General features: G+C 39.8%; 1 protein-coding gene across 1 annotated transcript; it reads right to left on the reverse strand.

Annotated features, from left to right (window-relative positions):
- Nucleotides 1–6,595: 6,595 nt before the first annotated feature.
- rmi1 (RMI1, RecQ mediated genome instability 1, homolog (S. cerevisiae)) lies at nt 6,596–14,453 on the reverse strand. Its single transcript, XM_061729278.1, has 9 exons — nt 14,405–14,453; nt 13,211–13,379; nt 12,147–12,257; nt 10,929–11,078; nt 9,913–9,983; nt 9,543–9,666; nt 9,351–9,432; nt 8,986–9,151; nt 6,596–8,315 (listed from the first exon to the last, which is right to left on the reverse strand). The coding sequence occupies exons 2-9, from the start codon at nt 13,370–13,372 to the stop codon at nt 7,061–7,063; spliced, it is 2,121 nt and encodes a 706-aa protein (XP_061585262.1). The 5' UTR covers nt 13,373–13,379; nt 14,405–14,453; the 3' UTR covers nt 6,596–7,060.
- Between the last annotated feature and the right edge of the window lie 62 nt (nt 14,454–14,515).

Raw genomic sequence — 14,515 nt, forward strand, 5'->3', positions numbered from 1 at the left:
GGAAAGGAGAGGGAGTGAATAAGTGGAGAGGGGTGAATAATTATTTTCTTTGTCACAGGAAAATCATTCATTCATCTCTTTATATGGGACATCTATTTCTTTTCTTTTATGCCCTGCATTTCAAGTACATCCTGCTCATGTTCAAATGGCCATAATGACTTGGTACTATGAGAGCAAGACGTAGAGAGAAAGCAGCTGCATTGTGGGCCTGTCAATGTCTGAAAGAGTTCTCTGCACTCTTTTAGAGATGCTTTGTTAATGGGTTTTCCATTAAGTCTAGTTAACCCTCATTCACCTGGGTCATCAGTAGGAGGTCAAGTACTGGATTCATTGTTTCACTGTGATTGCAAGATTACATTTTCAAAAATAACCATCTTTATCATATCGCTATGTAGTAACTGTAAGAAATAATGTACGTATAACATTTGTGGAACTGGCAATTGTTTTGTGAAATTAACTCTTTTCTCATCCAGTTATAATAAATGTATTATTCTGTTCCTGTATCATATTTGATACATATATTTCTGTGACCTCAGCACACAAATTTGACACAATAAAAATACATAAATAAATGAATACAATTTAATTACGCAATGTATTCATAGGGATACACAAAGAACAAATTCATCATAAACTGTTCAAGACAAAATTGGGGGTGTTTTTAATTTCAATATATAATGAACACTTGAAATGGAAGAAACGGAATAAAATATGAACCTTTCAGATGAAACATATTTTTGCAATTACAGACATCACATTTCTGCGCAGTTTTTCTTCATTTTGGAAACAGCTGAATAATGCTAATGAAATGTAAGAAATTTGGCACAAATTGCGATTGTTTTTTTAATGAAACACAGCAGAAACTAATGATATTTCTTTAGCGGTAGAACTAATAATCAGATGTGTTATTGAGGTAAGTATTTTATGTGGGCCTGCACATGACTTTAGGTTTTAGTGGGTTAGCAGTATATTAAAACTCCTCTTTTTCCTTTTCAAATCCATCCATCCATCCATCCATCCATCCATCCATCCATCCATCATCCATCCATCCATCCATCCATCCATCCATCCATCCATCCATCCATCCATCCAGATGCAGCAAAGCAGAAAGATCCTTAATGTTGTTCCACGGCCCAATTTTTTTCATAATTTTCTGTTCCTTTAATGATTACCATCCTCCTAGTAAAGCAGGGATACATGAACACACTCACACACACATTAACACACACAGATATAAAGAGGTATGTTTTTGACATGTCGAAAAACCATTTACTCATTTTGATGGAGGCTGGTAAAAGAAGTTGAGCTGTCTAAGTGGATTTTTCATTACTGAATTCAATAGGGCAAAGAAAATTACAGCTGCTACAGCAGGACGGGCATTACGATTGCTCGTGTACTTTTTCCATGGATATTACTAATGACTGAAGAGGTTTGGTGCAGATGAACATTTAAAAAAATAATCACAGTGCTATGTGTTTCATGGGTGTGCTCAGCCTCTCCTGTCCCAGTGTCCTCTATTCGCACGCTATCTGCAATTTGGAAGGGTACGCTCACAAGGGAATGGAAAAGGTTATTTTATCTCCAGTCACTGCTTAGAACTGTGATAGAAGTGGAAATTAAGATAATCTTGGAAATAATGTTGAAAATGAAAAGCTATTAGGAAAGGTGAGCACTTTCTTGTCCTGTCTCTGAAACACGTAATTTATCTTGTGCCCTTGCATAAGATACTTTTAAAAGCTTAAAAAATATGATTTCCTCACAACATCCACATTAAAAGTTTTTCCAGTGTTGACATTTTAGGCTCTATTGGTTCTGACATAGGATGAAATTATAAAAATCTACTTCTATATTTTAGGTATTTGACATTTGTCCATATGCTTCATGAAATCTCTCTTTTGCATATGCAAAGATAACATTAAATGAACTTATAATCCATTAATTAATAATAAGTTTGTTGAGAAGCACAATCCATCTACTGTATGTAACATTCTTGGATTAAATACTTTTTTGTATCTTTCATACACAGTTGAAAGGAAAACAAAACAAGGTTCGGAGAGCTTCGTATTGTATAATTTATAGAATAATCAGTTACCTATAGAGGGGAAATGGCAAATAAAAGCATTAAAACAGAGCTATGGGGTAACTGAATCATGCTCACATCACATGCCCAAGTGTTTAGAACACTTTATTAGTATAATAATTATTATTGTGTATTGTTGTACTAAGCATAAACATACATAATTGCATGTTTTTCTGTTACTGCAACCTGGCCAGATATGAGCATCAAATTAACAGTTACTACTAAACAAACAAACTTAAAAAATCTTAATTTGTAAGTAATTTAGCTGAAGATGTACGCAGCCACTGTTGGTCTCTGAGAGTCTGTGCTGCACACAAGCAGCATCGACTACATCATTCTCACTGAGTTCGTTTCATTTACTCTATCGACCAATATTTATTCCACTTGTATCTCCCTCTGGGTTGCTTCTTTGCTCCTCCTCAGACTCCCTTCCAGCGTATCCAGCTTCATTAGCACATAACAGGCTATCAACATGCATAGCAGGGACCTGATTTAGATTTTCAACCTGATTAGCCATTAATGAGCCAAGAGCGTCAGCCAGAATGTACATGCACCCGGTGGCATAATGGCAATATTTCACATAGACGGATGCAAAGAAATACAAATATAAACAATGAAACTGTATATTCTAACACACAATATCTACCCATTACCTTCAGTAGCCAAGGTTTGCTCATTACCGTTCTGAGGAAATTAGAGTCTGAGAAACGTTCACAACGTATTACACTGTATGATGGCAAGACAAACATTTTATTTCATGTGAAATATTAAGATGTTTAAGAGTTTTTTTTACGAGACTCCTGCAGAGCTAAAACATTGTGTAACAGCTGCTACATGGAGACTCTGTGTTTGTTCAATTCAATTCAATTTTATTTATATAGCGTCTAATACAACAGATGTTGTCTCTAGACGCTTTCCAGAGATCCAGAACATGAACATAAACATAAACATAAACCCCCGAGCAATTATTATATAAACAATGGCAGGTAAAAACTCCCCTAGTGGGAGAAAAGCCTTAAAGGGAAATTTCGGTTTTTTACAACCTGGACCTTATTTCTGGCATTTTTTATGGTTGTATACTCACCCAGAGGTGTTTGGTGTCATTTGGAGTCCTTCGGAAGATATTAGGAGTTTTTTGCGAGCCGCTTCTCCATATAACGGTAGCGCATGAGGGCACGGCCGGACACAGACTATGCAGCGTCTAAATAACACATGATTGCCGCGAAACTCTTCATTTCTTTTATGAATCACTAGATCTGCTTCCAGGACCTGTTGTAACATTGTGGCGCTGTCTGTGTATTAAACAAATCCGTTTGTAAACAAGACCTCTGAACTCATGACGTCATCTGTGTGCGCGCATCGCAGACGCAGCTCCGTGTACAGCTGGAGTTCGCTACTGTTAGTTTACTGATAGTTATTTGAAACATGTCTGAATATTTGTCAAATTCTGAGGTTGTGGACGACGACTTTGAATATGATGGACGTCCTTACCGTTTTGAGCCGGAGTATACGGCTGAAGAGCTCACTGAACGGAGGACAGAGTGAGCGCACTCGCGATGACGTCATGAGTTCAGAGGTCTTGTTTACAAACGGATTTATTTATTTTATTTATTACACAGTGTTGAGGAATTTATCAAACCAGTTCAGAAGTCCGCTTTGTGGTTTTATGAGGTTTTATTTAGCCGGCGGTGAGCACGTCTACACAGACCAGGGGTCTGGTAGAAATGCTGACCTCGAGTGACGTTGTAACCAGATTCTTATACAAGGAGTTTAACAAAAAAATGCAGGAATACACGAATCAGGCGAGACACAAAAAGTAATTTACAGTCGGATGTGAATCGGGCCAAATGTCATTATCAGGCTGTCGGGCTGTCTCCGTTCTACTGTGTCTTTGGTTACCAACCACCTCTGTTCGACAGTCAGGACTCAGGACAGAGAGACGCCTCCTGCCCTTCTGCCCTTGCCTGTGCCCGTCGCTGTCGCCGGGCCCGGTCCCAAGATCGTGCCACCTTCCAAGTCTGTTGCCAGTTACGCCATTGGGGCTAATCACCGAAGGACTCCAGCCCTGAGGTACCGAGTGGGCCAGAAGGTATGGCTCTCAGTCCGGGACCTGCCACAGTGAGCTGGCGCCCAGATACATTGGTCCATTTCCCATAGTGACAGTCATCAGCTCATCAGCTGTCCGGCTCCACCTGCTCAGGTCTATGAGCGCTGGGGCTGTGGTCGTTGGACGTTGTGAAGACATTTGTTTCGCTTGGAGAGCATGCAACCTTGCAACTACTCTTTAGCTACTTGCGGGGGAGGCCACGCGGAGGCTTTCTTCTTCTCCCCTTCTCCAGTGGACGGCAGCAGAATCATCCAGGCTGCACCAGTTCATTGAGGTTCCCACAGATGTCCCTGGTCAGCATCTCCCCCGTAAGGAGTGGACAACCCTCAACCGCCTGAGGACAGGTGTGGGACGTTTCGGTGCAGCAATGCTCAAGTGGGGTCTCTCAGACAGGGCCCACTGCGTATGTGGGGATCCATCACAGACCGTGGAGCATGTGATGTCCAGCTGCCCCATATACCGGCCATCGAATGGTGATCGTAAGGCCCTGTCCCAATACACCCACTACCCCTACTTTTCAGCCCTACCCCTAAATTTTGCGCGTTCCCGTGAGGGTAGTGGTGTCCAAATTCCTCTTTTCATCTAGGGGGAGTGGAGAAAACGAGGGTAGTGTGTATGAATCTAGCCCTTCACAGCTAGGGATTTCAGATGCACACTAGTTGACCTAGGGCCAGAAAAATTTCCCAGAATGCTTTTCGTCGTCATTTGCGGACTGAATAAAAAAAAAAACATGGCGGACATTTCTTTTTTTTTTTTTAGTGAATAAAATCTATATTTTGAGTTAGTTTCTGCATAAAAATGTGTTTTTATTACATTTCTAGCGAGAAACATATATTTTACTTTCATAATATTCACTCAGTGAATGTACATAATCGTTTTCCCGTTGTTGCGAAGTCTTCTTCAAACCTCCCCAGAATAAAGGCTGATTTATGGTTCCACGTTACACCAACGCAGAGCCTACGGCGTAGGTTATTCACCGACGCGCGCCGTACGCCGTGCCATACGCCGTACCCTACGCCGTAGGCTAGGCATCGATTTAACGCGGAACCATAAATCAGCTCCTGAACCGGCAGGCATTTTTTGATCCCGAAATTTTCGGAGCAAATTTCTTAACAGGCGTAGCTACAACTGTTAGATTTCATCTATTAAACCAACATTTATTTTCCTAAATGATTTATTTCAGCCAGCGGTAATTCTCCAGAGCTGCAGGTTTCTCCCCGGGACGACGGCGCAGGTTGACCCGGCCGTGAGCTGCTGCTGCTGCTGCTCCGAGCCGGCGGCTCTTCTCCGAAAACATCGGATTAAATTTCTTAACAGGCGTTATTTGGATAAACTGCGCCCAGGTTGGGGATCTTAACGGTTACTTTTAGGCCTGAAAAAATATTAAAACTTAATAAAGTGGCATATTAACAGCGCCACAGCGGAAATTAAAGCTTCTAGCTTGCTTTTAGCTGTCGGCTTCCTGATATGGTGTGACGTATGTGCAAACGTAACTGCGCAGTCGCTTACGTACCCGAATGTAAACCACGCAGTGACGTAGCACACAAAATTTAGGGGTGGTGCTGAAAAGTAGGGGTAGTGGGTGTATTGGGACTGGGCCCTGGGAAGATTTCAAGTGCCCTAAAATCTGTGGCTTCTTTTTTAGGGGTAGTGGTAGTGGGGAGGGCTAGTGGTAGAAAGTAGGGGGTGTATTGGGATTGGCCCTTAAACAATGACACGCTGGTCTGGCTTGCTGCAACGGAACTGAAGGTCTAAGGACATACGACAGAAGAAGGTCTATGAGTACACTCAACATGTCATGTCTCTAAACTGAAGGCGGTCCATGAAAGCCCTCTGGTCCCAAACACGAGCGAGGAGGGCCCTGTCTACAGTTCTCTGTCTGCTCAAGTCACGTCGGCGGGGCAGGGGTCTCCAATATCTGGTAGACTGGGAGGGATACGGTCTTGAGGAGAGGATGTGGGTCCCAGCTAGGAGGATTGTTGACCCTGTCTCATATTTGACACATAAGCTTTAAAAATAATAAAACAAATCAAATGCAGAAGTCTTGTTTTTGGTGTTCTTCGTGTAATTGTAAGGAATATAATACTCATTTGACAGGTAAGAATGAAGAAATAAACTTATATAATTATAAAACTTTCAGATGATTTTTATTTCTATATATAAAAAATACATAAACTTCAAGAAAAAAAAGAGATAAAGGTTTGTACTGAAGAGAAAGAATCAAAGCTCATGACTGTATTCATCTTTCTTTCCTCTCATTCCCCTCTGGGGAATTTTATTAAAGACCCTTGGTGACCTCGGCTATTCAATCACTTTTCAGTCAGAAGAAATGTTTGTGTTGAAAGGATGTAAATGCTGGCAAATCATCACCGCAATCAGAATAGGAACACTCCATTTCCATTTCCTTCTTCTGTTCACGTAGTTTCCTATGCTACAAAGAATGAGTGGGTTGTCTGAACTAATATGCTGATATCCAATTAATAAATTAATAGAGTTACATCGTTGTCTCTTGAGTCACTTTACTCTGACACGGTGGATTTTAAATTTCTAACAGAATAATGAATCAAAATCCCACAATGGCAAATGGCACAATGTGACATTTGCTTGTAGCAGATGGGATGAATTACAGCACAAGCCTTACCGATTGTCAGGCATTTAGTTCACACCTCTTCCTAAATCTCACGCAGAAAGGCAGGTTAATCATCAATCTAAAAAAACAAAACAAAACATAGTTTTATAACATAAAACATTTTTAAGTTGATCTGGTGTACTAAATTTGCCTATGGTTTGTTGAAATTTTTTAGAAATCTTTACTTAAAACTTATACTTTCCATCGCAGGTAGTTTGTTATTGTCACTCAACCATTCTTGTGTTTATCTTTTCCTCTCTTTCACTCTCTGCTCCAGCTCTTGTAGTACTCTCTCATTGACAGGGTCAGCCTTGGCCACCACAGCTTTCCTGCCCCCTGGTTCCACCACGACAGTCATGATACAACACATGTCCACCAGCTCTTCCTGACACCTCCTCATCCCGGCTTGCAGCTCAGCTCTGCGGGCCGGGTCACGCTTCATAGCCCCCTTTTGTGCAACTGAGAAGCCCAGCAGATTCATCAAGACCTCATTGGACAACTCCACATCCAGGTAACCGGTTCCGTCAGATATCGTTGCAGATACGCTCCAAACACCGTTATTGCTGCCCAGTTTCCCCAGGAGAGTCACGATGAAAGCTTTGACACGGATCTCAGAGGTGTGAGGTTTGGACACCAACTCTTCCAGCAAGCACAAGTATGAAAAAGGTGGGGAGGTCAAAGTGACAGGAGGGACTGTGCTGTCGCTCTGTGGATCTTGCTCTGAAGAAACCCTATCCACACATGTAGTGCTCGTGGTGGCAGGTGTGGATTTGGATGAATTTGTGATAAACCTATAGCTTGAATCCAAAGTCTCTATTTTGCTGGTAGCACTGTCTCTGCATTTACCAGGTCCCTTTTCAACAACGAATTGAGCCATTCCTCCAGCTGTCTCAGTTTGTCCTCCACTGGCTTCAACCTCAGAAGAAACACAGTCCATGTCCTCGGCCAGAAAACTGCTCTCATCATTAGTAGTGTATTGTAATTCACGTGATGGCTCTAAAATTGCTGAGGAAAGAGAAGATTTGGAAGTTGCGGTTAATGTCGCTGAAACTCCTCGAATGCCTCCTTGATAGTCTCTTTTCTGTGCGCCGGATCGAGAGCTGCTTGATCCGAAACGCTCCACAGAGGCGCCTGAATTGCACAATTTCAACTGAGCAGTTTGGGGTTTGTCTCCTTTGACTATGTTATGGAGATTTTGTGTAATTCTGTTGTTATTATGAGTCCCTCTGTGACCACTGTCAGAGTCCACGGTGACATTTTCACCTTCCTGAAAAATAAGGCCGTCTAACTCATCCAGGGGAAGATCGTCAAAGTCTTCATCAGGAAAGTCTTGGTCTGCCATGTTGTGGTCATGGATGTCTTGACGAACCACATCGATAGGTAAGACCTCAACGAGGTCCGGCTCTTCTTCGTTGCCACTGTTGTGATGGCCTTGGACTGAACCAGCTCTGTTGGTCTGGGGCAAACTGCCTCTTTGAGAGGAGTTGGAGGTGTCACTTCTGAAATGACAATACTAAGACGGTTAATGGAGGCAATGATTCAGCAAAAATATTTCTGAAGAAAACTACCGTATCTTCTGAACTATAAGCCGCACCTGTATATAAGCCACACCCGCTCTATTTTAAAAAAAACAATTAAAAAAAATATACAAGCCGCACCTGTATATAAGCCGCACCCACTTTTATTTAAAAAAAAAAAGATATGCAAGCTGCAGATATTTATGTTGTTAGATTAGATATTTACTACATGTACAGAACGATTTTGAAGTGTAAATGATGTACATGTTTGTACCTAAATAGATCCTTTCCTAACTGTGTCTTTTAACACGGCAGCGACTTTGCTGATTAAAACTGGACTGAACCAAGAGAAAATAACCGGTATTTATTTATCTGTTTGAAATCTGCTTCTACCTACTTCTATCTGCTAAAGAAGAAGTAGTGTATTCTTCTTTGCATTTATTTTGTCTTAGTTTTTATTCTAATTCCGGTTAGCACTCCCCCTAGTGGTGGAAGAAAAATCCACAGAATAGCCGCACCTTTGTATATGCCGCATGGTTCAAAACCTATGAAAAAAGTAGCGGCTTATAGTCCAGAAAATACGGTATATTTGCCTGAGTGTCAAGAGAGGAATTTGCTAATCAAAGAGGTCATCACATTGTTAACCACCGACCTGGATGACAAATGACTCCTAACAGAGGAAGATGGAGTGTAAGTCTCCTGCATGGTTCCGTAACCACTGTCCACCGCAGAGCTGACCATTTCAGCCTCTCCCTGTGCCTCTAAACTGGCTATCAACTCTGCATCATCAAGCTCCTCGTCCTCCATTTCCTGGTTACCTTGAAAAAAAAAAAACAAAAGCATCACAATTAAGTAAAATTGCAGAATTTGTGGGTTTCTAAACAGGTCTTTTAACAGGTAAGACAAATCTTTCAAACTTAAGACAAGATTTTGTAGTCATACTGTAAAACTCTTTCTCCATAAACTCTTTTACTACACTTAATATTCATGCAAAGATCCACAAACTGGTGAATGTACCATGTTGTGGTTGTGATGGGGCCTCGTCCCCCACCTGCTGCTGCTCCTCAGGAAGACCCAGAGTGCGACACAACACCCTGCCCTGTCAGAGTATAGCAGTGTCACAGTCAAAAAAAAGGTGAGCTATTCCAAATAATAAGCTTGCAGAATATGTGGAGAAAAAAAATCGAAACATTTATTGATAAAGTTTACCTGATTATTTCTTTCCACCAAGTCCTCTACCTCACCACCCAGAATCTTGACATTGGACGGCCACAAGAGCAGCACACCAAGTCTACAAACAATCTGTCCTTGTAACTGCAGTTTTGCACCGGGCCTGGGAAGGTACACAACATCTCAGAAATGTATCCAAATCTATAATATTACTTTTAAATCAGTGAGAAATATCAGCACTGAGAAATATCTGTTTCGCTAAAATGACTGTAGCTCTAATGCAAAAAACTAGAACAGTTGAAGAGCTACATTTTCACTATGTTTGACAAAGGTGTGAAGCTTCTGATAGCACAGACGAAAGGAAAGATGCATCACAGTGCGTTTAAGTGTTTCACGGATCAGCCCTCACCTGAGTTCTGAACTGAGTGCAGGGATGGATTGATACTCCATAGCCTCCAAACTCTGGACTCCATCTGTTACCTATCCAACAGAGACAACATGTGGGACCAGGAGATGACACGATGATGACGTGAAAATAAGTTGAAATTATGTTAATATACATGTTTAAAAAAATACTGCAGCTCTTTTTGTGTTTCTTTAACCTATGTGAGGTATTCTGAAAATCAAAGAGCAGAATAAAGTTAACTCCAAACATTTTTAAGTTATACAGTGGTTAAAGCACTGCAGTTGCCCAATTACCTGTTTACAAGCAAAACATCTCGAAATGCTGTCTCCTTATGTTATGCCTCCGTTATGTTATAAATATAAACTCCATGAGTTTAGAAACTGTCATTTTGTTATACTTCATAATTTTTATATGATGCCTGGTATGGGACATTTTAAAAAAACAAAACTGGTCAAAGTTTTTCTGAAATGTTTCCTTTGTTATGAAAAGAAGCAAACAAGAAACATTCAAAAGGAAAAGCCACATATCTGAGCAACATTGGCACCAACAAAATGCAGTTCTTAAGGTAAAAAATAAATGAATAAGAAAATGTGTATGCATAATACTGCAGGATATTCTCTTTTTTCTGTAGTACCAAAGTGCCAAAACAAGATAAATGTTGTGAGACGGGAGATGTTTGTCAAATTCACTTACTCATGTTTGTTCAAGTAAAGGTCACTGCTTCAAAGTACATAAAAACACACAATTAAATACAATCAGTTTGCTTTTTTTTAAGTTGTTACGTAATTTCCTGCTCTAAGGCTGCGTGTTTGTCCTCTATGTTTTATTACAACAGTCATGCTGTCTTGATTTATAGGCCGATGACATATTTATACTGTTTTTAATCACAAACTTTGCTCTTGTGATCAGTTTTGTGTAACCATTAAGAACTTCAGCGTGGTCATTTCTAAACAGCAATACTGAGTTTTTTGTTGTTTAAAAAAAACAACAACAATTTAATCAACTACAGTGCCTGTGACCTGCAGCAGCAGCATGCGGGTTGATTTGGCTTCCCAGGGCCGCTGAGTGGCCTGTGTGACAGCAGACACCTCGTCGTTGGTGCAATCCGTACCCCTGCACTTCTGCAGCTGGCCATATGCAGGCTGACTGACGTTCAACATTGAGTCAACCTAAGACACAGAAAGACCTTGCATTATGGCTCCCTTTGACTGCAAAGTAATTATTAAACATGTACTGAAATGCCTGACAGTTTATAGTCCCATTCCAGGGAGAGAGTAATATATTGTGACTTGCAATACTTAACTAACAATTTGTCTGAAAGGTTTTCAGCTGGGTTTCCAATTACCATCTGGAAAAGATGGAACCCAGTGGTGCCCCATTATAATATGGCCTGTAACTGTTCATTAGCTGCCTCTTTTCTTTGAATACCGCAACAGCCTAAATTTAGCTGATTGTGTGTCTTTCTGTATCACACAAAGGAACATAGCTAAGACATCAACATGAATAGGCAAAATCAAAAATCAATCAATCAAAAAGAAAAAAACTGTGATATTAAGCAAATTAAAAAAAATAATTACACAAATCACAAAATAAAATTGAAAAAAAAAAAGCGCCATTAAATATAGCTATTCCAGTACGCAAGTATTTCTTCAAGCAAAATAAAGATTCTGATGTGTGATGTTGATAGGCTCAGTTCTCTTTGTGCAGTCTATGCTTGTGCATTATAGTTGTTTTCAACATGTTTATTTGTCTCTCTCTCTGGGTCGGTTTGGTGGAAAAGAGGAATCGGTAGCTGCAGAAATAGCCCCTGTGACATAATTTGTTGTTTTTCCATTCCTGCTGTTTTTTTGTTTTTTTTTAAATAGCATCCAGTTCAGAATTTCACTAATGGATGGATCAGAGCCAGAATCTGAGAAACTGGTCCACGTAAACACACAGCACTGTAATAATGGGAAGTCCAATAAGATGTAAGGATAAAAATCTCTTTCGGACCCTGAGGGGTAATTAATTTTTAGCACTTAAGAGTCACATTTCTCCCTTTCTCCCATGGTTAATACATGGTATTTTTGTTCCTAACAAAACTGATATTCAATTTTCTTTTTGTCTGTTTGTTTCCTGTCATATCATAATAAAATATTTCTTGTGATAAAAGACACTTTTCCTCCAATTAATTATAATCATGAAAAAAATTGAAAGAAATATTCCTAACATGAAATGAATGATCAACAAACCAATACCTGGACACAGAAGATCCCACTAAGTTCCGTCTTCTGAGCCTGAGCGAGCCCTTCGGGTAAAACTGGATAATCCAGGTCTCTCAGGTCTGTCAAAAGCCATTGGTCCAACACCTAAAAGTTTATATCAAAAAGAGAAGTGCATGATGTTTTAGACCATTAGCAACTCTATAAATAACCATAATCAGTCCTGACAATTTTGCCAGTAAAAACATTTCAATTACTTGACAAAAAGAGGATAAGTTCACAGGGTGTTCAAGGCATTGTGACTCGATAGTGTCATCAAGTCTTAGCAGATTCTTTTTTTCATTTCTTACCATATGCCCATGTTTATCCACATCATTGAAAAGGTAATAAGAGATCTGGTGACCATGTGGGACACTTGAATAGACTGATATCATGATCATCCCGGGATCATACTGAGTTGATATGTCCTTTGAGAAATTAACCAATATCACTCCTGAGTATCTACTTGAGAAAACATAGACTTTGGTCATGGAGGAACACAGCTGTTCTGCAGCAATATTTCAGTACACTGTGGCGTATAAAGGATGCGCCAGGGAAGGTAAACATACACCACATGACGCCACCACCCGCTGTTACAGCTGGCACCAGCCAGGAAGAATTCATGCTGTTTACACAAAATGTGTTCCCTGCTATAAACATGCTGTAACAGAAACCTCTGATTTTCAGACCAGGAGGTGTTCGTTCACTATTCAATCACCCACTTTTGGTGATCATTACCTACTACAGCATCTGATGATCTTGTTGTTCACAGGCAATATTGATAAAGATAGGTATCGTTTTGAGCCTTTATTTATATTTATTAATTTATACTTAGCCTATCCCAGTTCATTACAGGCGAGAGGCAGGGGACAGGTCTAAATTAAACCCATAAAAAATGTATTCATTAATCTTCAGTACCATGATTACGCCCCTTCCATATACGACCAACTTCGATCATAAAGACCCATTTTTAAGTTGTGGGAAACAAGTGGTCTTCAGAAACTGATGTTGAGTTGACATTTTGGTCGACTCACATGAAGTAAGACAGACCTGCTGCCTACCTGTTGATTGATCTGCTGCTGTGACAGTCGAGCTGCTCCTCCTGCTTCTTCTTGAAGCCACTCCACACAGGCCTCCAACCAGGTAAACGGTACCTGGATGTGCCAGGTGGACCGTAGCCAGGCTTGGGTAGCATTTACCACTGGGGGAGTCTGGGCGGCCATCGTCCTCCTGTGTAATATTAAGACTATTAGATACTATCTTATGCTATTTTCCGCACTGTGGTTACATGCAGCTAATATATATATATATATATATATATATATATATATATATCAGAATCAGAATCAGCTTTATTGGCCAGGTTCGAACATTGTCCAACAAGGAATTTGACTCCGGTAATTTCGCTCTTTGGTATTAAAAATAAACAATAAACAAATAAACAATAAACAAATGTGGAATTTCTATGTACAGTATAAACATGTTAAAGGTGCAGCAGTTTGAGGTAGTGAGAATAAGTATAACCTGTTTACAATTTTAACAGTCAAAATTATGCAAAAAATACAAGGAAAAAAAATGATACAAAAAGAAATACAAATAAATATATATATATATATATATATATATATATATATATATAGTTTCTTGGTGGCACCTCTTTTGAAACTGCAGCCAAATTAATTCAGCTTTAGCTCAGATATACATATCAAAAAGTGTTATTTTGTTACTTTATGTTATCCTGCATAAAACTTTTATAATTACATTAATTAAATTATACTGTGTAGACTGCAATGCATTATGGTAATGTTTGAATTTAATATTAAACCTAATCATAGTTTCGCATGTGCAACATGCAGGTTTGAATGCTACATATAATTAACTAAATGGGTACAAATGCCTGGTTTTGGGAACGTAATCTGTGTTATGTATAAATGAATTTGCAGATTATCATGCAGGGATACTGTGAAGGAGAGAGTGAATGAAAAATGTAGGCAATGACAGAATCTGACAAATAAAAGAGTTTTGAACAGGTAACCAAGTTCTGATAAAGGTTAACTGAGGAGCAATATGGGCCAATCTCTCCCACAAACATCTCTGGGAAGTAGCAAAGGCGCCAAAAATGACGAACCTAACATATTCTCTTAGCATCCAAAGAAGTCCTATGTGTCTATACAACCTACGCTTACCACACACTATTTGAAACAAACTTTACCAACATGTCAGATAAAAAACATTTACATTACATCTGTTCATACCTTGCTAACAGGAATAATGACAACTACCACCACGAAAGTATAAAGCCATGTATACCATCCACATCCGGACACCAGCCGTATTATGTCGCGCTCTGGACACGCCTCGTTTCC

Source organism: Cololabis saira, chromosome 9, assembly GCF_033807715.1.
Source record: "Cololabis saira isolate AMF1-May2022 chromosome 9, fColSai1.1, whole genome shotgun sequence".
In the NCBI taxonomy this organism is placed as follows: Eukaryota; Metazoa; Chordata; class Actinopteri; order Beloniformes; family Belonidae; genus Cololabis; species Cololabis saira.